At 48.1% G+C, this 23,015-nt stretch overlaps 1 protein-coding gene across 6 annotated transcripts in view; it reads left to right on the forward strand.

Moving 5' to 3' along the window:
- ENOX2 (ecto-NOX disulfide-thiol exchanger 2) overlaps positions 1-23,015 on the forward strand; it is a 150,573-nt gene that overhangs the window by 63,251 nt on the left and 64,307 nt on the right. For all 6 annotated transcript variants that reach the window (XM_030574514.1, XM_030574512.1, XM_030574517.1 and 3 more), the window contains 3 exons: positions 2,063-2,218; positions 6,959-7,165; positions 17,485-17,718. In XM_030574514.1, the coding sequence (XP_030430374.1) occupies positions 2,063-2,218; positions 6,959-7,165; positions 17,485-17,718 (597 nt within the window). The remainder of the gene's footprint in view (positions 1-2,062; positions 2,219-6,958; positions 7,166-17,484; positions 17,719-23,015) is intronic.

Here is a 23,015-nt window from a genome sequence, read left to right on the forward strand (position 1 = left end):
GGGATAGAAGAGAGAGATTACCTGCCCAGGGTTAGAGCTTCAAACACCTCCTGGTATCAGACTGCCCTCCTCGGTACCAAAATCCTAGCAGCCCATCTCCGCTGCCCCAACATCTGCATTGTCAGTACAAGTCCATGTCACAGTAAAATCTTGGGAATGGTGTAAAATAAATGGAAAAATGTGCATTGAATTTAAGCAAAGCCAAATTAGGCAGGCAAAACTGAGCCATGTATCAAGATGCTGCAGAAATGCAGCCCTGGGAAGAACATGGCAGGATAAAGCAGAAGAAAGTAAAACTCATCTACCAGAGTCAGCCATCAGCTGTGCCAGAAACAGCTACAAGTGGCCAGCATCCAGGCCACCTGCCCAGCGGAGGGACTGGCTTTTGTGGGCTGCCAAACAATCTTCAAATAAAGTAGTAGTAGTGCTCTAACCTTGGAGCAGCGCATGAAATGCTGCCACCTTGTGGCCAGAGGAGAACACATGCAGCGCATCATTCAGAAGAGCAGAATTAGCTGAAATGTAGGCAGGTTGAAGTGAAGTCCACCACCCTGAAGGGAACAAACTGAACACACAAATATCCTCTAACTTGCTAAATTTGTTTTATCCATCTATATCCAAGACCTCATGGACCCCACCACAAGTTGGACCTAAATTTTACAGCCTAATTCTAGGACTTTGCAATCTTCTAGTGGTTATTGTTTTAAAAAAAAAAAAAAGTGAATTAAATGTGAACATGAATTAAATGTGAACATGAATAATGCATTCGGACCCCCGTGTTGTTTATTTTTATATTGCATCCAGTTTGTTTTATGCTGTCTCCACGCACCAAGGAATTTTGTATTGATAAAGCAATACTTATCATGGGAGAGAGTTAGGGCTTTGATACCTGGGGAGACATGGGCACAGTTTGAAGTTGAGAGACAAGAAGTGTGGCTGGAGGTTTCTCTTCCAAAATCATCAGCAGTGCAGTAATTAACAACAAAGATATTTAAGTTATCATGTTTAGGGTTTCGATTTAAAGTCCTGTTGAGTTGAATGATGCAGTTCTCCCTTTGCAGTTCCAGGCTGGCAGCAAACTCAGGAAGAGCACACTGCACTGCCTACACTTTGGTCACATTTTCAGGTTTTCTTTGCAGAAAGGTTTTCTTTCTTTAATTTTAAACTAATATTCTTCATGTAAAATGTCCACACCATTCTGTCAGTGAACCTCAGTCTTGGCCTACAGCTCTCCTGCTGTTCCATCCTGGGCTCCCTCCACACAGCTATGTCAATGCACCTACCTCTCTCCAGCAGAGACTGCCTAAATGGGCATGTAAGCATCTAGCTCATTTTCATCTGGGATGGAAAAGATTTGAGGCAGGCTAAGATATGAGTGCAGTCTAATGCTGTGCTTCCAAGAGCACCCTCTGTTATCACTGCACAGATTGGGGGTGGAGGAGAATCACTAGTGAATTTATCTTTGGTGCAGTATATGGATCCATCACATTAAGTATCCATGTCAATTTCCTTTGTGCTGTATTCCTGTCAGCAAACAGTGAAGCACTGGGCTGTAACAATCACACATTTCTGAGCTGGAAATTATAATAACTTCTCTGCACAGCTTCCGTTCTTGCTTCTGGGAGAAGGTAGTGGTTCATGTTGCACCTGCAGAATATGTGTTTGGGGTGTGTAGGATAGAAAAAATTTCCTAGGTGTGCATGAGAAAGCAAAACATTTCCAATTTTCTGATAGAAAATGGCTTTGACAACATTTCCCATAGCTCTAGTTGTGAGTCTTTCCCTCTTTAGTTAAACTAATGCCCCAAATGACTTGTGTGCTGTACCACATCTACTCACATATTCTTCTCTTTTGTCCTTCCTTTCCTCCCTATGTTTTTCTGTTTACTCACCTGTCATGTATGGTCTAAATCCTAGAGTGCGAGCACTCTGCCACAGGGCCTGTCTTTGTGTCATTTGTTTGTGTGCCGCCTAACAGAATGGGGCCCTGTTTGTGGTGCCTAGGCACAATTGCAGTAGGAATAATAAATAGTAACACACTTCCTTATTCTCTCCCATTTCAGACTTTGATCCTGCACTTGGAATGATGACTGGAATCCCACCTATCAACCCCATGATGCCTGGCTTGGGGATAGTTCCACCACCTAATCCTCCAGATATGCCAGCAGTGAAGGAGATTATTCACTGCAAAAGCTGCACCCTTTTCCCACCCAACCCAAGTAAGACTCTGTTAATGTTCTGGCCCATCACCTCTGTAAGTTGGAGCATAAGAATGAATGTCTTTCATTCCTCTGTCTAAATGAGAAGCCAGAAACCACAAGAAAGTGTGATTCATTTAGAACATGTGGGAGCCTGTTCCCTGTACAACCCACCAGCACAGTTCGTGGAGGATGTGCATTTTAAAGGGTCCATTGACTATAAAGCAAGTTATAAGGCAATTAGCACAGATTGGTCCTGACACCTTGTCACTGGATGTTTATCATTTCACAGGCTTTTGACAAGCAGAAGGAATTAGAGCTTTTTCAGTAATAAGCGTGGGAATTGGTAGCAATCCATGTGTACTCCTGCCCTGTGAATGTTCTGGGTCTAAACTCTGTGGTGTGGTTTTCTGCACACAAAATTGGGTCACAAAGATGGGAAGATTCTGGAGTAATGGTACAGAAAGGCAGCTTTTATCTTAGACACTTGCTGGTGGGAGGCTGAAGAGAGAGTGCTGGTTGATCCATGTTTCAGTTCTGTAGCGAGCTCTGCAGGGGTGGGCTGGGAATATGAATGGGCTAGTGGAGCCAAGCTTGGTGTAGCACATGCAGGATAATGCATATAACAGTCCGTACAAATCAATAAGAATCACAGATGGGAACCAATGGAAACTCCAAGACGGGCAGACTAATACACAGAGAAGCAGATGACCAGGAGTCTGAAAACCAGATCTATCAGGCTGGAGGGGAGCCCAGGTCCGCCCATGCCTCTGGGTACCAGCTCAGGGCCCTCGAGCTGGATAAGCAGGATCAGGGTTCATCGATTCTGACAGAGCCCTGAGCTTCTTCCTACCTTTCCCTGGGTCTCTGCAGGCTCTCCAGCCTGTCAGGCAGTTCATTGTCGCCTGGGCTGTTGTCTGTGGGCAGCTCTTTACTAGCTTGTTGGCAGGAGTTCATTTCTCCAGCCTGCTCACTCCTCTGGTAGCCACCCTGCCCCTCTGCTTCCCAGCTCTTTTATCCTCCCACCTGCTGTCAGGCATCCAATCAGCAGTGGCTGGCAGTGCCTGTATTAACCCTTTGGTCTCTGGGCCAGTGTGGGATACATACACCCCATGACTGTCCCTGAAAGCAGGTGTGGGGTGCTGCTCTTCAGATTGCACAGAGGGGAGGGCTCAGGACAGAATCAGTCAGGCAGGGGTATTAGCAGTGAGTTACAGAATGGCCAGCAGGGGAGATATGCAAGTTTCCTGGCTTGCTTTGATTTTCTTCAGGACACCAGCCTCTCCTCAGCACATATAGACAGTGCTGGCTCTTGGAAGGAGTGCTGGGCACTGTATGGATAGCACCTGATGTGCTCTAAGGCAGTGGTCCCCAACCTTTTTGTGGCCAGTAGCACATTCATGTTTTCAGAAGAGTGTGGTGGGCGCCAACAATTTTTCAAGGCTTATTTTGTATTTGTACATTAATACAAAACACATCATATGTAATATTACCTAATATATGAATCCAGAGAGAAGGGAGAAGCCTCGAGGACAGAGAACACCGGTGCCTGCAGCCTCGAAGTACTCTGTCCCCAGCAGGTGTGGGGCCCTGGCTTCTCTCCCCTGCTAGGCACTAGGCGGGCCCCACACCTGCCTGGGACCGAGAACACCGGTGCCTGCAGCCCCGGAGTTCTCTGTCCCCGGCAGGAGCAGGGCCACGGCTTCTCTACCCTGCTGCGCACTAGGTGGGCCCTGTGCCTGCCGGGAACAGAGAACACCGCGCCCGCAGCCCGAGTTCTCTGTCCTCGTCAGGTGTGGGACTGTGGCTTCACTCCCCTGCTGGGCACTAGGCGGGCACACATAAATGCCCTGGCGGGTGGCATGGCACCCACAGGCACCACGTTGGGGACCACTGCTCTAGGAGGATACTGTTCTTCTAGTTGGAGATGCATGTGAATGCTGTGGGCAGAGCTAGTACCTCCTGTGCTAGGAGGTCTTGGTCTCCATTCCCCCAGCTCTCCACTTTGATCAGGTTCATGAGGAGCATGGATTGTGGCTCCAGGAGAGGGCTGTCGGGGTGAGGCATGGGCTCAGATCCCTCCCTCCAATGTCCTCTCCCCCTTCTCTTCCTCTGCAAGGGCAGAATACCAGTTGCCTCTGGGGTCCTGGCTGGTTTGGCAACTACTTAGAGCTGGGGCCTGGCAAGTGTGCAATTGTGTAGATGTTTCTGTGTGAGCAAAATAGACAATACAGCTTGTCCCCACACATTGAGCCCTCACAGACACGGGTGTTCAGTTTCATGGATTTTAGTCACAGGGATGAATATCTACATCACCCTGTTCCCAGTGCAAGGCATTTGGCATCTGAATCATAATCAGGATGGGGAAGAGGATTTACAGCTAGCAGTGGTCTGCCTTTCTGCTGTGGAGCTGAAGATCTGGACATATGGGGAGCTGCATGTCTCCTAGGCACCAGGGTAGCATCAGGAGAAGCAATTACATGTTTACAGCCACAGAAACAGCCAGTTAGGCCTCCTCCTGGCTAGAGAGTGGGCTCATGAGTGAGGTGTCCGCACCCAGCCTGCAGCTCTGCTCTCTCCTGGGAAGGAACTTTTCCCCACTTCTGCCCTTGAGCACCCTTTTACAATGACTGCAAGATCAACTGTCGTCTTCACCACTCAGGGGACCTCTTCCATGCCTCCTTCAGAACCCACCCTATCAGGCATCTCTGCCCACCGTCCAGTAAGTGGCCTATATGTGCCCCAGAGCAGGAGGCATCACTCCTCAGTCACCTGAGTTAGTATCGTTACCTTTCGCTGAGGAACATTTGCCACCTTATTCTAGACTCACCTGGCCTAGAAACACCACCAGAAGCAGAAGCTTACATGCTGAGAGCAGCTGTCACTCTCAGCTTCTGAGTGTCAGCTAGCAGCTTTTCATAATCCTGGGTTAGGCATGGAAATCAAATATAAAGAAATATTTTTTTCTATGTAATACAAAATTAGACTGTGGAACTCATTGCCACAGGTTGTTGGTGAGGCCAAAAATTTAGCAAGCTTCAAAGAGAAATTGGACATTTATGTGGATAACACAACTAGCCAGAGCTATCATAGTTAATGTTAAAAAGAGAATTGGAAGGGAGATAAAATCTCATGTTTAAAACAATCCACGGGGAGATTATCCCACATCTGCCTACTGTGAGGTTCTTGCACCTTCCTCTGAAGCAGCTGGTGCTGCCACTGTCAGAGACAGGATACTAGACTAGATAGACCTCGGTACTGATCCTATCGAGCAGTTCCTATGAAATAAAAGTGTGACACTGAAAAGAAACATTGGCTGCAGAAGTGATGCTTACAGAAGAGAAGGGTCAGAAAGGCATGTGCATTTCATAAGACCATAGCAAGCCATAAAGTCCTGTGTATGCTCCATTGGGCAGTTTACTAAGGATGTCATGGCACTCTCAGGTATTGAGGACAGGGTAGTGCAGTGTTTCTCAAACTGGGGTTGCCGCTTGTGTAGGGAAAGCCCCTGGCGGGTTGGGCCGGTTTGTTTACCTGCCTTGTCCGCAGGTCCAGCCGATCGCGGCTCCCACTGGCCACGGTTCGCTGCTCCAGGCTAATGGGGGCTGCTGGAAGCAGCGTGGGCCAAGGGACTTACTGGCTGCCGCTTCCAGCAGCCCCCATTGGCCTACAGCAGCGAACCACGGCCAGTGGAAGCCGCGATGGGCCGGACCTGCGGATGGGGCAGGTAAACAAACCGGCCTGGCCGTCCAGGGGCTTTCCCTATACAAGTGGCGACCCCAGTTTGAGAAACACTGGGGTAGTGGCTGTATGAATTGACTGGAGTAGGATGTTCCCCACATAATGTGCTGCATAGAAGAAGGCGCTGTGATGTTGGTAGGGAGGTGAAGCCAGCATGGCTGGGGATCTCTGGAGCATGACTGTGCTTCTGATGTGCCTGTTCCTGTGGGTGTTCCCCTACTATGTGTGTGAGATACTCAGCCAGCACAGCCTCCCAGACCTACCAGACCAGGGGACTCCCCAGCTGCCCAGGTCAGAAGGAACAGGATCAGACACTGGTGCCTTCTGTTGCTTGTCAGTCTGGTTTCTGTAGTTTGGCTGGATTTCTCCTGTGACCAGAGAGTGCAATGGATATTGATTCTGTTATGGAAAATGGATTTGATGTCTTGATAATTTCAGGTTTTGTATCTATGTCAAGATTTTTTTTAGTCTTCTCACTTCAGCAGGATTCTTTGTATTCACATGGAGGGGATAGTTCTAATATGTCATCTTTTCTGGTTTGTTGTTCTAGTGTCAAGATTTTGAAATAATAAATTAAAGAAAAGCAAAGTAAAAAGCATGTAATGAGTATCTTCTCTCTTTACTAACATTGCTGTAGGGACTACTGTGCATCTGCCCTACTGCCCAGGGCTGAGGCGCAGCCTTTGGCGTTGTTCATTGTAGTTGGTTTTGTGTTATCAGTACCCCTGAAGTCTAGCGCTCTCCAGAGTGACATGGCTCACATTGACTAGGGAAGTGCTTATTAACACTAGGGAATCCATTCATGGCTCTAAAAGTCCAGGATATATCAGCAAGTGAACAAGTTCTGCTTGATAGGCCCTGGTGAATACCATAGATGCCAGTACTCGGCAAAGTGAGATATACTGGGATTAAGCACATGTTCAAAGAAAGTGATGGTTGGCTCTGAGGACTGATTGGTGGATATGTGGAGCACTTGGAGAGCAACCGTCTAACCTCCAGTATTCCCCTTGCTATGTGCAGATCTTCCTCCTCCTGCAACAAGAGAGAGGCCCCCAGGATGCAAGACGGTATTTGTAGGCGGACTACCAGAAAACGGGACCGAGCAGATCATTGTGGAGGTTTTTGAGCAGTGTGGAGAGATCATAGCTATTCGGAAGAGTAAAAAGAACTTCTGCCACATCCGCTTTGCTGAGGAATTCATGGTGGACAAGGCGCTCTATCTCTCTGGTAGGCATGCCTTTGCTTCGAATGATGGTTTGGGAAGCTGGGACAGAGAAATAGCTGTTTCTGTGTAGTTGTATGTGACATGCTCTGTTTGTTGTTGCTATCTGAAGAGGTGTTTCTTCTTGTTCCCTGTGATTACTTCTTTCACTGCTGGGGGGTTTGACATCCTCATGCTGGTTTAAATATCTGAAAGTGCCTGCTGGTGTCTTGTTCCCCACAAAACTCTGCAAAGTATCAGGATGAAGTGAGGTATAGGTAGAAAATTCCTCTTGCTGTCCTGTGCATTAAAGTCCCACTGGGTCTGTTCCAGCAGACTCCCCAATAAGGGCCATTTAGAATCATAGAATATTAGGGTTGGAAGAGACCTCAGGAGGTCAGCTAGTCCAATCTGCTGCTCAAAGCAGAACCAACACCAAGTAAATTTGAACATTTAAACAGTAACACTTCAACATTTCAGGTATTGGAGCCATTTCAGGTATTGGAGCCATTAGGCGGGGTCCTTAGGTTTCATCATCTTTCCAATAACACACAGAGCTCCAACAGCACAGAGCATTCCTCCTCTGACACACTGATCCTCTGGAGCAGTGGTTCTTGGAGTGCTGTCCCTGTGCGTGCTCCACTCTAGGTGACGGTGTGTCCCAGCGCTGTTGATTGGAGATTTTCGGTAGCAGTGCCTGGTTGAGTGGCATGCACTCAGATGGTATCTCTCGTCTAGTTGGAATCTTCCTGAGTGCATGTGCCCCACATCCTTCTTAGTTCCTTCTCAGCTGTCCTTGGCTGAAGATGGGACTCAGGGCAGTGCTGCCTTTTCTTCCCAGGTCTCTATAGGAAGCAGTAACGAAGAAGATAGAAATAATTATTAATTACTTCCCAGTTGTTTCCCTTCCTTTAGTACAGTTAGTTACTTAGTTTAAAACGAACAAATAAATAAACAAAAAAAATCCTCTCAGGCTTGTCTCCCGTTGAGACACTCTCGTCGGCCATCTCTAATTCATAATGCATGAGCTTCAGGATTCAAAAGATGCATCTCCTGTCAGGACTCCATGCCATGGTCAGATGGGCACTCACACTTTGTGAAGTGCCTCGGGGACACCCACATCACTGCGAAGTGCCTCCATTGCGTGAGTCTCAAGTCAAGAGCTCGTCCTGACAGCGATCTGTGGCTCAAAATCATCATGATGGAAAAATCCCTGCAGCCACTGTTGTAGATGGGAAAGGTTAAACTCACTCCCACACGCTCCCCAGCCAGATTGGAACCGGTGGGGAGCGTTGCTTCACCCTCCCTGGAGCGGTGGCAAGAAGCACAACAGTCTCACAGAAGAGACACTAACCAAGGGTAGGGGATCTCCCGCGAGATCCCTACCCTCTGTGCTGACAGCACCAAAGGCAGGTGCCTCAGCCTGTTCTAACACCTCAGCCACGGCTCTGACAGAGCACAGAGGCAGGGACCCGACCTCCTGCGCCGGGAAGGTCCTTGTGGATCCGGTCCCCTCAGCGCTGCAAACGGCTGCGGTGCAGACACCTCGCTCTTTTTCGGCACCGCAAACAGCCACAGCACCAGCACCGCAAACAGCCACAGCACCAGCACCGCAAACAGCCACAGCACCGACAACGGTCGCGGTGTCGACAGCGCGCTCAGCCGCAACAGTGAAAACAGCCGTGGTGCCAACAGCGCGCTCAGCCTCGGCACTGAGCCAGTCTTCTACCCGTGCACCAGCAGCAGAACGCCTGCAGGGCACCTTTAAGCAGAATGCAGCAATATCCTCATTCTCACTTTCTCCTAATGAGCTAGAGCAGAAAGCAGGTTCAGCCCAGCCCAGGGAGCAGGAGCAACAGATTCTCACTTAAAGTGACCTTTCAGTGCCACCTGAGCCTCACTCTCCACTCCTAGATAAACAGGACCCATTTCTTGAACTGCCACTCTCTCCACCTGAACTGGCTTTCACTGACGGTGAACTTGATTTACAGCAGCAAGCGGAGTTCTCCCCTCCTGCTTCTCCTCCGCAGGTGCCTCTGCCACCTCAGGTCATGGCTCAAGGTCAACAACCTCAGTTTCCCTACTTTGCCCCCCCGTGGGCAGCACCTAGGTTCTCCTACCCTATGCCTTGGCCTCAGTGGTACCTGTGGCAACATCCTCCTACCAATCATCCTCCTTCAGTGCCTCAATCTCCTGCTCTGTCCACTTCTAGGGTGCCTGAGCCCCCTCCTGAGACTGGGAGCTACGCACCATATCCTGACTCACCGACCCCTAACTCTCCACTAGTCTTGGATGAAGCCCTCCTCCCTTCACCTCCACAGGCCGTGGATGACTGCAAACAATTTCAAGAACTTTTTAGGGGGGTGGCACTCAGTCAAGATATCCCCTTAGAAGAGGTTCAGGAGACGCAACACAAACTCCTCAGAATCCTTCAACCGTCTGCGCCCTCAAAAATCGCGCTCCCTATAAACGAAGCACTCATGGAGCCAGCTGACACAATCTGGCAAACCCCAGCTTCTTTAGTACCAACTTGCAAGAAGGCTGAACGTAAATACTATGTTCCTGCAAAGGACGCAGACTTCCTATTTTCTCATCCACCACCGAACTCTCTTGTCATGGATGCAGTTGCACAGAGGACGAAACAGTCACAATATCGACCCACCCTGCAAGACAAGGACCTTAGATGCCTTGATGTCCTGGGCCGCAAGGTTTATACATCCTCTACACTACAATTCAGAATTGCAAACTATTCTGCTCTCCTCGCCAGTTATGATTTTGATAATTACAATAAACTTTTTGAATTTGCCTCCTGCATTCCAGAGGATAGAAGAGCAGACTTCAAATCAATCCTGACTGAGGGCCAACTGATTTCCAGAATGGCCCTACAGGCATCTTTAGACACAGCGGACACAGCAGCCTATACCACTGCAACTGCTGTGGTTTTGCACAGATCCTCATGGCTCTCTGCATCAGGCATTCCTAAAGAACTCCAGACGAAAGTGGAGGATCTCCCCTTTGATAAGGACAAACTCTTCTCCAAAAAAACTGATGAACTCCTCCACACCATGAAAGATTCTAAAGTGACAATGCGCACCCTGGGCATTCACCCATCTCTTCCCAGGAGACAACAATACCAACCCTATCAAAGACCACACACACATCAGTACTATCGTCCTCAACCCAGAAAATAAAACAACTAGGAATCGTAATAGACCCCCAAAGCGCAGACAAAATCAAAACCAAGCCACCACCTTCCGTCCATTGGGTAATAAACAACAGTTTTGAAACATCGGTTGGGGGGCTGCACGACCACCCATTGATTCCACCACATACTTGCCCATTTGACCACCACCTCCAGAATTTCCAACATGCCTGGCAGTGGATTACACAGGATCGCTGGGTCCTCGAAATAGTTCACACTGGTTACTCCATCCCTTTTATATCCTACCCTCCTACCCTTTCCCGTCTCTCTTCAAGGACCCTTCTCACGAGCAATTACTTCGCACAGAAGTGGCACATCTTCTGCAACTAGGCGCAGTGGAACCTGTGCTGATGCAACACCAAGGGACAGGTTTCTACTCCCATTACTTTCTAATGCAGAAAAAGACCAGAGGATGGAGGCCTATACTAGACCTACGCCGACTGAACAAATTCGTGAGGATACAAAGATTCAAGATGGTCACACTTGGCACAATAATACCTGCATTGGATCAAGGGGACTGGTTCACAGCCCTCAACCTACAGGATTCTTACTTTCATATATCAGTTCATCCAGCTCACAGATGCTTACTACGATTCACAATCGGTCACAACCATTTTCAATACTGAGTTCTTCCTTTCGGACTCTCCACAGCTCCAAGAGTTTTTTCCAAGACTCTAGCCGTGGTTGTGGCTCACCTCCGCAAACACAGGGTCATGCTGTTCCCCTACCTGGACGATTGCTTCATCAAGGGCGACTCCTATGGCGAGACACTTCAAGCTATGCATTTCGCCATCTCCCTTTTTCACAGCGTAGGCCTCCAAATAAACATCCAAAAATCCACCTTGACACCTGCACAACAGATCGAGTTCATCGGAGCTCATCTCGACTCAACCCAGAGCAGGGCCTTGCTCCCATACAACAGATTCCTCGCTATCACGCAGCTCATACGCACATTCTCTACTCGTCCCAGGACGCAAGCAAGAACCTGCCTACAGCTCCTTGGTCACATGGCAGCCACCACTTTCGTGGTTCAACATGCCAGGCTACACATGAGATGTCTCCAGGGCTGGCTCAACTCCAGTTTCAAACCCAACAGACATACCATAGGGATGCTGCTAACTCGTCCTCCCACTGTTATAGCTTCCCTACAGTGGTGGACAAGTCCAGAAAACCTCTGCACAGGGGTTTTCTTCCAGCAATGATCCCCAACACTCATGCTCACATGGACGCTTCTCTGATCGGTTGGGGAGTGCATCTAGGGAGACACAAGGCACAAGGCTGGTGGTCTGCATCAGAGATGCATCTACACATAAATCTCTTAGAGCTCAGAGCAGTGAAGAGAGCATGCCTTCACTTTCTTCCCCTCATAAAGAACAAATATCTGTGGGTCTTAACAGATAACATAGCATGTATCATGTATGTACTACATAAACAGACAAGGGGGAGCTCGATCACATTCCCTTTGCATGGAAGCCATTTGACTATGGAATTGGTGCATACAACGTCGAATACAAATCATCGCTTCCTACCTACCAGGCTGCCACAACACTACTGCCGACACACTCAGCGGGCACTTCTCGACAGAACACGAATGGGAACTGCATCCCAAATACTCCAACAGCTCTTCCCCCGCTGGGGCACCCTGTCAGTAGATCTTTTTCCACAACCCAAAACCGAAAATGCCCCCTGTTCTGCTCCAGGGCGGGACTCGGCACTGCATCCCTGGGAAATGCATTCCTCATCCCATGGAACAACTACCTCCTGTACGCCTTCCCACCTATCCCTCTGTTACACAGGGTTCTTCGGAAGATCACGGACAACAAGGCCCAGGTCATCCTTATTGCCCCGGCTTGGTCAAGACAGATGTGGTATCCCTACCTTCTCCGCATGTCCTCCCATCACCCATGGGCTCTCCCCAACAGGCCCAGACTACCTTTACCAGGACAACGGACGAGTTCTTCACTCCCAGCTCCAAAAGCTGCACCTCACAGCCTGGTTCCTTCATGGTTCCAAACCCATGAACTAGCCTGTTCCGAGCAAGTCTAATATGTCCTCCTGCACAGTAGGAAAGACTCCACTTGTAAAACCTACTTGCAGAAGTGGAAGCGTTTCGCTCACTGGTGCTCACATAATCACTTAGCACCCAATAACGTGACCCTCCCTAACATTCTAGACTACCTCCTGAAACTAAAACAGGATGGACTTTCGCTCAGCTCCATCAAAGTGCACCTTGCGGCACTTACCACCTTCCATGACTTATTAGATGGGTACTCACTCTTTACCCACCCCACCATTAAATGCTTTCTCACGGGCCTGCAAAATCTCTACCCTGAAATTCACCCAACAGTAGCTACATGGAATCTTAACCTCGTTCTTCATGCTCTCATGAATCCTCCGTTTGAGCCCTTGGCTACCTCCTCTCATCTCCATATGTCCACGAAGATGGCTTTCTTAGTTGCCATAACATCGTCAAGGAGAGTTGGTGAAATGAGTGCCCTGATGGCCCACCCTCCCTACACAATCTTCTCCAAAGACAAAGGCACTTTGAGACCACATCCTAAATTTCTTCCTAAGATGGTATCGACCTTCCACCTCAACCAACCTATATATTTACCTACTTTCTATCCCAAATCTCACAAAACTCCGCAAGAGGCAACCCTGCATACTCTCGACATCAGGCGAGCAATTGCCTTTTATTTAGACAGGACTAAACCATTTTGCAAGTCTCCACGACTCTTTGTTTCCATTGCTGAAAGATCGAAAGGTATGGCTGTCTCTAAACAACGCCTATCCAAGTGGATCTCTGACTGCATCAGATCCTGTTACCATGCGAAAAATCTTCAACTGCCTGAAGGCATTAGAACTCATTCCACTCAAGCCGTGTCAACATCCATTGCTTTCCTACACAACGTTCCCATTCCTGACATCTGCAAAGCGGCTACATGGTCATCTGAACACACATTTGCAAAACACTATGCTCTCACACAGGACACCACGGCAGACACAATAGTAGGCCATACAGTACTATCTACAGTACTCGCTGCCGCATCTCCAAAGTCCCATCAACCATAGTGGGTACTGCTGTACATTCACCTAGAGTGGAGCACCCACAGGGACAGCACTCGAAGAAGAAGAGAAAGTTAATCACCTTGCAGTAACTGAGGTTCTTCGAGATGTGTGTCCTTGTGGGTGCCCCACTCCCCGCCCTCCTCCCCTCTCCTTTGGAGTACTGGTATGATTCTCCATGGTAGAGAAGGAACTGAGGAGGGTGTGGTGCGCACGCTGTCAGGAAGATTCCAACTAGATGGGAGATACCATCTGAGTGCATGCCCCTCAACCAGGCACTGCTACCGAAAATCTCCGATCAACAGCGCCGGGACGCACCATCACCTGGAGGGGAGCACCCACAGGCACACACATCTCGAAGAACCTCAGTTACTGCAAGGTGAGTAACTTTCTCTTCTCACCCTGTGCCCCAATCAGCACACACTGCAGCCCTGTGACATCCTCAGGGCCATACAGGTAGTATATATATTGTGTGGATGCGACCCATGTAACACACAGAAAACTGCATATGTGGCCCACAGTGGTAAATAGGTTGAGAACCACTGATCTGGAGACATCTTCCCTGCCCTCTTTGTTTTTTTTAATGATCCACACATCTCTTTTAGTCATGAAGGTAGCTTTCCTGATGTCAAGAGTCACTGAAGAGTTCTCCTTTACCTGCTGGACTCCATCTGAAGAGGTTCCTCTTCTTACCATTCCCAGGCTTTATCATTAGGAATTACCAAGTGCCCTTTGAATGTATTGCATCTGCAGACCTGCATCACTAGGATTCACACAGTCTGATGCACCAGACTCAGAGCCATCTCTAAAGCAGCAACTCCTAGCAGTGATGAGTGTGTGCACTGAACTGATTGTGCCTGGGCATAAAAGGGGAAACCAGCTAGAAAATATCTCAGCTACGTTCCAGTGCTTGTAGGCTGTAGGAGCTGATCTCCATCAGACCATTATTTGTTTTCTGCCTTTCCCTTGTTTTATTGGGTAATGTTTAACACTAGCTGCTTGGTCGTTTCTCAACTCACTGCATGAGAGTGGGTGCACATAATTATAGGTAGAGTAGATGTGTAGAAAGCTTTCCCCTGAGGATAAATGGTGGTTCTGGGGGCTTTGTGCAGGGCCCTAAGGCCTCACCACTTCTAGGGCACCAGCCTCTTTTCAGTTGAGACCAACATCAAGTTGTTGTTTTTCAAGTAATGCTGGCTCTGCAAGGCTTAAAATTCCCCTCACAGACTGCTGTGCAGGATGCTTGAAATGCCTTGGAGTGTGTCTCCAGCAAGAGCTCTGCGTCACACAGCGCTCCCAAACTATGCCTATTCGGCGGGTTGTTCGCTGTCCGTTACTTGTGTGAGGCACAGCTGCACATGAAACACTTGTGAGCTCTCCTGCCTGACCTTCATTTTGCCATATTCCAGAAAAAATAAGGTGGCTCCTTGTCCCTAATGAAAATTCCTTCCTAAAATAGTTTTGGATTTTCCTTTGAGGCATTCATGGACAGAGGACTGTTCTCTTGGGATGGACATCATCTGAATAGGGCAGGAAATAGACTTCTAGGGTAGAGGCCGGCACAACTGATTAAGAGAGCTTTAAACTAGGAATTTGGGGGAGATGGTTGGGAGATGTGCAGGTAATCTCCACACTGGATTTTGACATTGAGAGGGAAGACAACAAAGTAAGAAAGGATACAGCCATAGGTAGGAGAATGGACATAAGGAGGAGGGGTAGTGTAGATACCAGTCTAATAGGAGGTACTGGCAGTAGAATGTCCGTGCCTAATCGGGTAAAGAAGCCACACAGCAAAAATTAAGATGCTCATACGCTAATGCAAGGAGCCTAGGTAACAAAATGTAGGAACTAGAGCTACTAGTGCAGGAAGTGAAACCAGATATTATAGGGATAACAGAAACATGGTGGAATAGTAGTCATGACTGGAGTACAGATATTGAAAGGTATGTGTTTCCTAAGACATACATAAAGGCAAAGGTGGTGGAGTAGCATTGTATATTAGTGATGAGGTAGACTGTAAAGAAATAAGAAGTGATGGGATAGATAAGACAGAGTCTGTCTGGGCAAAAATCGCATTGGGGAAGAAAGCTACTATAGCCTCCCTTGGGATAGTGCTTGGGGTGTGCTACAGACGGCTGGGATCTGATTTGGATATGGATAGAGACCTCTTTAATGTTTTTAGTGAGGTAAATACTAATGGGAATTGTGTGATCATGGGAGACTTTAACTTCCCAGATATAGACTGGAGGACAAGTGTTAGTAATAATCATAGGGCTCAGATTTTCCTGGATGCGATAATTGATGGATTCCTTCACCAAGTAGTTGCTGAACCAACAAGAGGAGATGCCATTTTAGATTTTATTTTGGTGAATAGTGAGGACCTCATAGAAGAGATGATTGTAGGGGACAACCTTGGTTAGAGCGATCATGAGCTAATTCAGTTCAAACTAAATGGAAGGATAAACAAAAATAGATCTGTGACTAGGGTTTTTTATTTCAAAAGGGCTAACTTTAAAGAATTAAGGAAATTAGTTAGGGAAGTGGATTGGACTGAAGAACTTGTGGATCTAAAGGAGGAGGAAGCCTGGAATTACTTCAAGTCAAAATTGCAGACACTATCAGAAGCCTGCATGCCAAGAAAGGGGGGAAAATTCATAGGCGGGAGTTGTAGACCAAGCTGGATGAGCAAGTATCTCAGAGAGGTGATTAAGAAAAAGCAGAAAGCCTACAAGAAATGGAAGATGGGAGTGATCAGCAAGGAAAGCTACTTTATTGAGGTCAGAACATGTAGCGATAAAGTGAGAAAGACCAAAAACCGTGTAGAGTTTTCCCTTGCAAAGGGAATTAAAACCAATAGTAAAAGGTTTTATAGCCATATAAATAAGAAGAAAACAAAGAAAGAAGAAGTGGGACTGCTAAATACTGGATGGAGTGGAGGTTAAGGGTAATCTAGGCATGGCCCAATATCTAAACAAATACTTTGCCTCAGTCTTCAATGAGGCTAATGAGGAGCTTAGGGATAATGGTAGGATGACAAATGGGAATGAGGATATGGCGGTAGATATTACCACATCTGAGGTGGAAGCCAACCTCAAACAGCTTAGTGGGACTAAATTGGGGGGCCCAGATAATCTTCATCCAATAATATTAAAGGAACTGGCACATGAAATTGCAAGCCCATTAACAAGAATTTTTAATGAATCAGTAAACTCAGGGGTTGTACCGTATGACTGGAGAATCGCTGACATAGTTCCTATTTTTTAAGAAGGGAAAAAATGTAATCCGGATAACTACAGGCCTGTTAGTTTGGCATCTGTAGTATGCAAGGTCTTGGAAAAAATTTTGAAGGAGAAAGTAGTCAAGGACATTGAGGTCAATGGTAATTGGAACTGCCCCCCACCTCCCCATCCAACCCCTCCTCTCATTCCTGTCTGCCCCCCCAGAACCCCTGCCCCCATTCAACCCCACTGTTTCCAGTCCTCTGACTGTCCCAACCCCTATCCACACCCCTGCCCCCTGCCTATCCCCCCGAAATCCCCTGCCTTCTATCCAACTCCGCCCGCTCCCTGCCCCCTTACCGCTCTGCTGGAGCACCGGTGGCTGGCAGCGCTACAGCTGCGCTGCCCGGCTGGAGCCAGCCAGGCCACCATGCAGCACAGAGCACTGGATCAGGCCAGGCTCCGCAGCTGTGCTGCCCCAGAAGCTTACAGCCCTGCTGCCCAGGACATTGTGCCTGCAGTGGAGCGAGTTGAGGCTGCGGAGGAACAGCATGGGAGGGGCTGGGGGTAGCCTCCCAGGCCAGGAGCTCAAGGGCCGGGCAGGAGGGTCCTGCAGGCCGGATGTGGCCCACAGGCCATAGTTTTCCCACCTCTGTCCTAGCTGCTGTCTCTGTTTCTGTCTGGCAGGAGAGGATCCATGTGCATTGTACCCTACACTGTAATAACTGTTACTGGTTGATTGGGTAGCTTTGTGGAACCAACAGGCAGCCTCTGTAGAGCTGTATGAGCTAGAGGCACAATCACCATATGGGTTAGTTATTGTGCAAGCTATCTTTGAATTTTTTGTTGTGACGATTAGGTTATCGCATCAGGCTAGGCTCCAGCACTGACAAAAAGGATACCGGACGCCTCCATGTGGACTTTGCTCAAGCTCGGGATGATCTGTATGAGTGGGAGTGTAAACAGCGGATGCTGGCACGAGAGGAGCGCCATCGCAGAAGAATGGAGGAGGAGAGATTCTGTCCTCCTTCTCCACCCCCTGTTGTCCACTACTCTGACCACGAGTGCAGCATTGTTGCTGAAAAGCTGAAAGGTATGTAGTTCTGAAGACTGATTGTTTTTCATAGCAAATGCTAAGAAATGAAACACCCAGATTTCAGTGGCTTCCTTTACTAGACTGAATAATACTGCCACATGGTACCCTGTAATGGGGTGTTTATACCTCACAAGGCAGGACTGATGAAGTAGAATAATTAGCCTAATAGGCTGCACCGGTGAAGAGCCAAGGATTGGAAGAACAGACTGAAGATGGACACCAGCTGGGGAGGAACAGGAGGGCCCGTATAAAACCATTAAGTTGGCAGCAGAAAAGGGCTGCAAGAGGAATAGTCTGCAGTTACTCCCTGAGAGAAGGGAGCTGTGTTTGGGTCTACGGTGCCAGGTAACCTGCAGTTACTGTCTGGGAGGAGAGAGTTTGGGCTGGTAAACGTGAGGGGGAGGAGCCAGAAGTAGAGCTGAGAAGTAGAAGTATGTAGGAAGGAGTTCAGGGGAAGAGCAATATGGTCAGGGAGTGAGCAGGCCACCGTTGCTAGTGATAATTTGGTCCCCTGCTAGCCACTGGAGGAGTGGCACAGTCAGGGCAGTTAAGGGGAGCCTTCCGTTTTGTATAGGGGGAGTTTTGCGTTATGGGGTCCTTGTATTCCCCTGTCTTGATGACTGGCTCCTAGCGGTGCAATCCAGAGACGAAATTTGGATCTCGACCTCCATGTTGCTCAGACTCTTTTCCTTCCTAGAAGTCAAGAGTTTGTCGAAAAATCAGCTTTGGTTCCCGCACAGTCCTGAGTCTTCAGAGAGGCCTCCATCAATTCAGTTTCAGCACAAGCTTACCTACAAAAGGACAGATTCCAGACTCTGCAAGAACTCATGACCCAAATAGTCAACAGTCCATCTGTCCCACTCAGAAGTTGCCTATCCCTCCTTGGCCACATGGCAGCCTGCATGTATGCAACCACCTTCGCTTGCCTTCACTTCTGTTGCCTCCTGATGTGTCTTCAGGGAGTTTACTTGCCTATGCAGCACACCAGGGACCTTATGCTGACAGTCCCCCCTCGAGGTGCTCTCTTCCCTCCTGTGCTGGATGGACAGTCACATATCTGTGTGAGGATTCCCTTCCTCCCAGGACAGGATGATCATCACACACACATCCCTCTTAGTATGGGGAACACACATGGGAGACCACATGATGCAAGGCACATGAGCCCCTGAGGAATACTGGATGTATATCAACATCCTGGAACTCTGGGCAGTATAAAGAGCATGTCAAACTTTTCTCCCATTCACCCACTCATCATGTTTTCATCATGTCAGACAACACTACCACCGTTTATTACATCAACAAACAAGGGGACACAAAATCAACTGCTGTGTGTGTGGAGGTAGTCAGTCTGTAGGATTAGTGCATTGCCCACAAGATCCTGCTTTTGGCAGCCTGTCTTCTGGGGACTCAGAATGTGATTGTGGACTCTCTCTCAGCAGAAGATTCGTGGCCAATCGTGAGTGGGAACTCCACGACACTGTATTAAACGACATCTTCAACTAATGTGGGACTGCAACCAGAGACCTCATCACCTCCTAAGCCAACCACAAATGCAGCACATACTGCTCTGGGGGAGCATTGGTCCCCACTCTATGGGCGATGCTCTCATACTCCGGTGGTTGGAGCAGATCAACTACACCTACCCTCCTCTACCACTCCTGCCACGAGTTCTCCGCAAGAGTAAAAGAGGTCATCCTGATTGTCCCATTCTGGCCAAAATATTTCTGGTTTCTTAACCTTCTTCACATGTCAGTGTGTCCTTCTCTTCCCAGTCCCACTTTCCCTGAGTGGTTAACGCAACACAATGGCAGGATCAGACACATGCTTCACCCCACCTCAAAGTGTAATATTTGGATGGGCATCTTCTCTGGAATGAGAATGCTTATCAGAAGTGCAAGAAAGAGTCCACTAGGCATCCCTACTGGGCCAAGTGGAAATGATTCACCTTCTGGGCCCAACAGAAAGGGCTTTCCCCAGAGGAAGTGGAGATTCCCCTTCTTTTGGATCATTTCCTATCTTAAAGATGTTGGAGCTATCCCTAATCTCTTTCAAAGTCCACTAGTGGCAACCAGTGCCTTCCACCCTCCTGTGGAAGGACACTGCATATTTACACATCCATTGATTACTATGTTTTGGAAAAGCAGCAAAGTGTCCTGTGGCACCTTATAGACTAACAGACGTTTTGGAGCATGAGCTTTCGTGGGTGCATCTGACGAAGTGGGTATTCACCTACGAAAGCTCATGCTCCAAAACGTCTGTTAGTCTATAAGGTGCCACAGGACACTTTGCTGCTTTTACAGATCCAGACTAACACGGCTACCCCTCTGATACTATGTTTTGGAAAGGCCTCCTCAGAACTTTTCCACCTGTACAACCTATTCCTCCACACTGGGGGTATGGCTACATTTGCACTTCAAAGTGCTGCCGCGGCAGCGCTTTGAAGTTTCGAGTGTGGTTGCAGCGCCAGCGCTGGGAGAGAGCTCTCCCAGCACTGTACGTACTCCACATGCTCTAAAGGTGTAGCTTGCAGCGGTGGGAGCTGTGCTTCCAGCTCTGTGGCACTGTTTACACTGAGGCTTTACAGCACTGTATCTTGCAGCACTCAGGGGTGTGGTTTTTTCACACCCCTGAGCTTGAAAGTTGCAGCACTGTAAAGCACCAGTGTAGCCATGGCCTGGGACTTCAACCTCGTTTTATTGGCACTGATGAAACAACCCTTTAAGTCACTGGCTTCATGCTCTATGACCCTTCTTTCCATGAAAGTCACCTTCCTTGTGGCTATCACTTTGGCAAGAAGGGCAGGGGAACTTGGGGTCATGATGGCAGACCCCCTTTTCATCACTTTTCATAAAGACAAAGTCTCCCTGCACCTACATCCTAAGTTTCTACCAAAGTTTGTCTCTCAGTTTCATGTCCACCAACCCATCCCCTTACCTGTTTTCTTCCCAAAGCCTCAGATCTTGGAAGAGGAACATCAGCTTCACTCCCTTGACATCTGCCGGGCCTGCAGAGGACAAAATCAATCAGAAAGTCTGCTAGATTGTTTATCGCAATAGCGGAGAGACTGAAGGGGCAAGCAATTTCACACACACAATCTCCAAATGGATTTCCAGGTGCATTACACCAGTGGCTCTCAACCTTTCCAGACTACTGTACCCATTTCAGGAGTCTGATTTGTCTTGTGTACCCCCACGTTACACCTCACTTAAAAACTACTTGCTTGGGGTCACCAAATGAAATTAATAGGCAACAGGTTTAAAACAAACAAAAAGAAGTATTTCTTCGCACAGTGCACAGTTAACCTGTGGAACTCCTTGCCAGAGGATGTTGTGAAGGTCAAGACTATAACAGGATTCAAAAAAGAACTAGATAAATTCATGGATGATAGGTCCATCAATGGCTATTATCCAAGATGGGCAGGGATGGTGTCCGTAGCCTTTATTTGCCAGAGGCTGGGAGTGGGTGGCAGTGGATGGATCACTTGATGATTGCATGTTCTGTTCATTTCCTCTGGGGCACCTGGCATTGGCTGCTGTCGGAAGACAGGATACTGGGTTAGATGGACCTTTGGTCTGACCCAGTATGGCCATTCTTATGTTCTTATTACAAAATCAGACGTAAAAATGCAAAAGTATTTCAGCACATTATTACTGGAAAAGCTGCTCACTTTCTCATTTTTACCATATAATTATAAATCAATGGGAATATAAATATTGTACTTCCTTTTCAGTGTATAGTATCTAGAGCAGTATAAACATGTCGTCTGTATGAAATTTTAATTTGTACTGACTTCTCTAGTGCTTTTTATGTAGCCTGTTATAAAACTGGGCAAATATCTAGATTAGTTGACGTACCCCCGGAAGATCTCTGCGTACCTCAAGGGGTACACGTACCCATGGTTAAGAACCACTGCATTACACTATGCTATCAGTTGTCAGGACTGTCTCCAAACCTCAGCATGAGGGCCCATTCCACGAGAGCCCGGGCATCCACCAGGGCCACTCTCCACAATGTGCAGCTTAGAGACATATATATGTTGGCCACATACCTTTGCTACACATTACGGCTTGGTTCAGAACTCTGCAACAGATACCTCGTTCAGCACAGCCGCCCTCCACTCCCCTCTTCTGCATTAGGTACTGCTGGTTAGTCACCCTCAGTGGAATACAATAGGTACCATCACTCGAAGAAGAAGAGGAGGTTTACTTACCTGTAAGTGGAGGTTCTTTGAGATGTGTTGTCCCTATCTGTTTTCCACTTGTTGCCCTCCTTCCCCCTCTGCTGTAGATCTGTTGGATTTGCGGCAGTGAAGGAACTGGAGGCTGTTCATCTGACATGTCTGTTATCACCTCAGATTAAACCATGAGGTAAAGAAAGGGCAGAACAACGGACACTACTACTTTCAAATTCTACAGCTCTGGCTGCATGCTGCACATGTGTAAACCCTCAGTGGAATACAGATAGGGACCATGCGTCTTAGAGAACCTCCACTTATAGGTACGTAACCTCCTCTTCTCATCTAATGACTGTTTGGTGTCCTGTACACGAGGTGAGTCTGTGGATCTAGTTCCAGCGCGTTACCTCTCACAGGCGTGTTTATCCTGCCTCAGAGAGATGTCCTGGTGCCTTTCCCAGCAGTTACCTATCACGAAGATCTGCTGATGCAGATTCTTATAAGGTGCCAAGATCCAGAAAAATTCCAGCTGATGGCTTTGAACATGAGGGGCTGAACCTCTGGAAGCTCAGATATTCTGATCAGCTGCTGGCCTCTGCCAGGATGCTCTCTGGTCAGGATAACTCTCCAACTCCTGAAAGGATTCCATGCACAGAGCTTAAATACTCAGATCTCTGGAAGATCTGCAAATTCTGGAGTGTACAACATGGAGCTCTTGAGTGTTGTGTGGTGACTCCATTAAAAAGCTGAGTCTCAGCAGTGGCTTTGGGTTCTTCTTTGAGTGATTGCTCATGTGTATTCCACAGTAGGTGTGCGTGCTCACTACGTGCACCGGTGCTGGAAGTTTTTCCCCTAGCAGTACCCGTAGTGGAGAGCACCCCCTGCCACCCCTGGAGTGGCGCCTGCCTGGTGCGGTATAAGGGGAGCTGCGCATTCCCCCCACCCTCAGTTCCTTCTTGCTGCCAGTGAAGATGCATCGGAACTGTTCTGCTCCAGCTTTGCTGTAGCTTGTCCCCAGAACTGTTCGTTCATTCAGCATTAGTACCTGTAGTTAATTAGCTGTTTAGTTAGTTTAGTTAATCAGTGAGCCCAGGCCGGGGCATGCCCCACGCCCCGGGGT

The sequence above is a fragment of the Gopherus evgoodei genome, chromosome 9 (genome assembly GCF_007399415.2).
Source record: "Gopherus evgoodei ecotype Sinaloan lineage chromosome 9, rGopEvg1_v1.p, whole genome shotgun sequence".
Taxonomy (NCBI): Eukaryota; Metazoa; Chordata; order Testudines; family Testudinidae; genus Gopherus; species Gopherus evgoodei.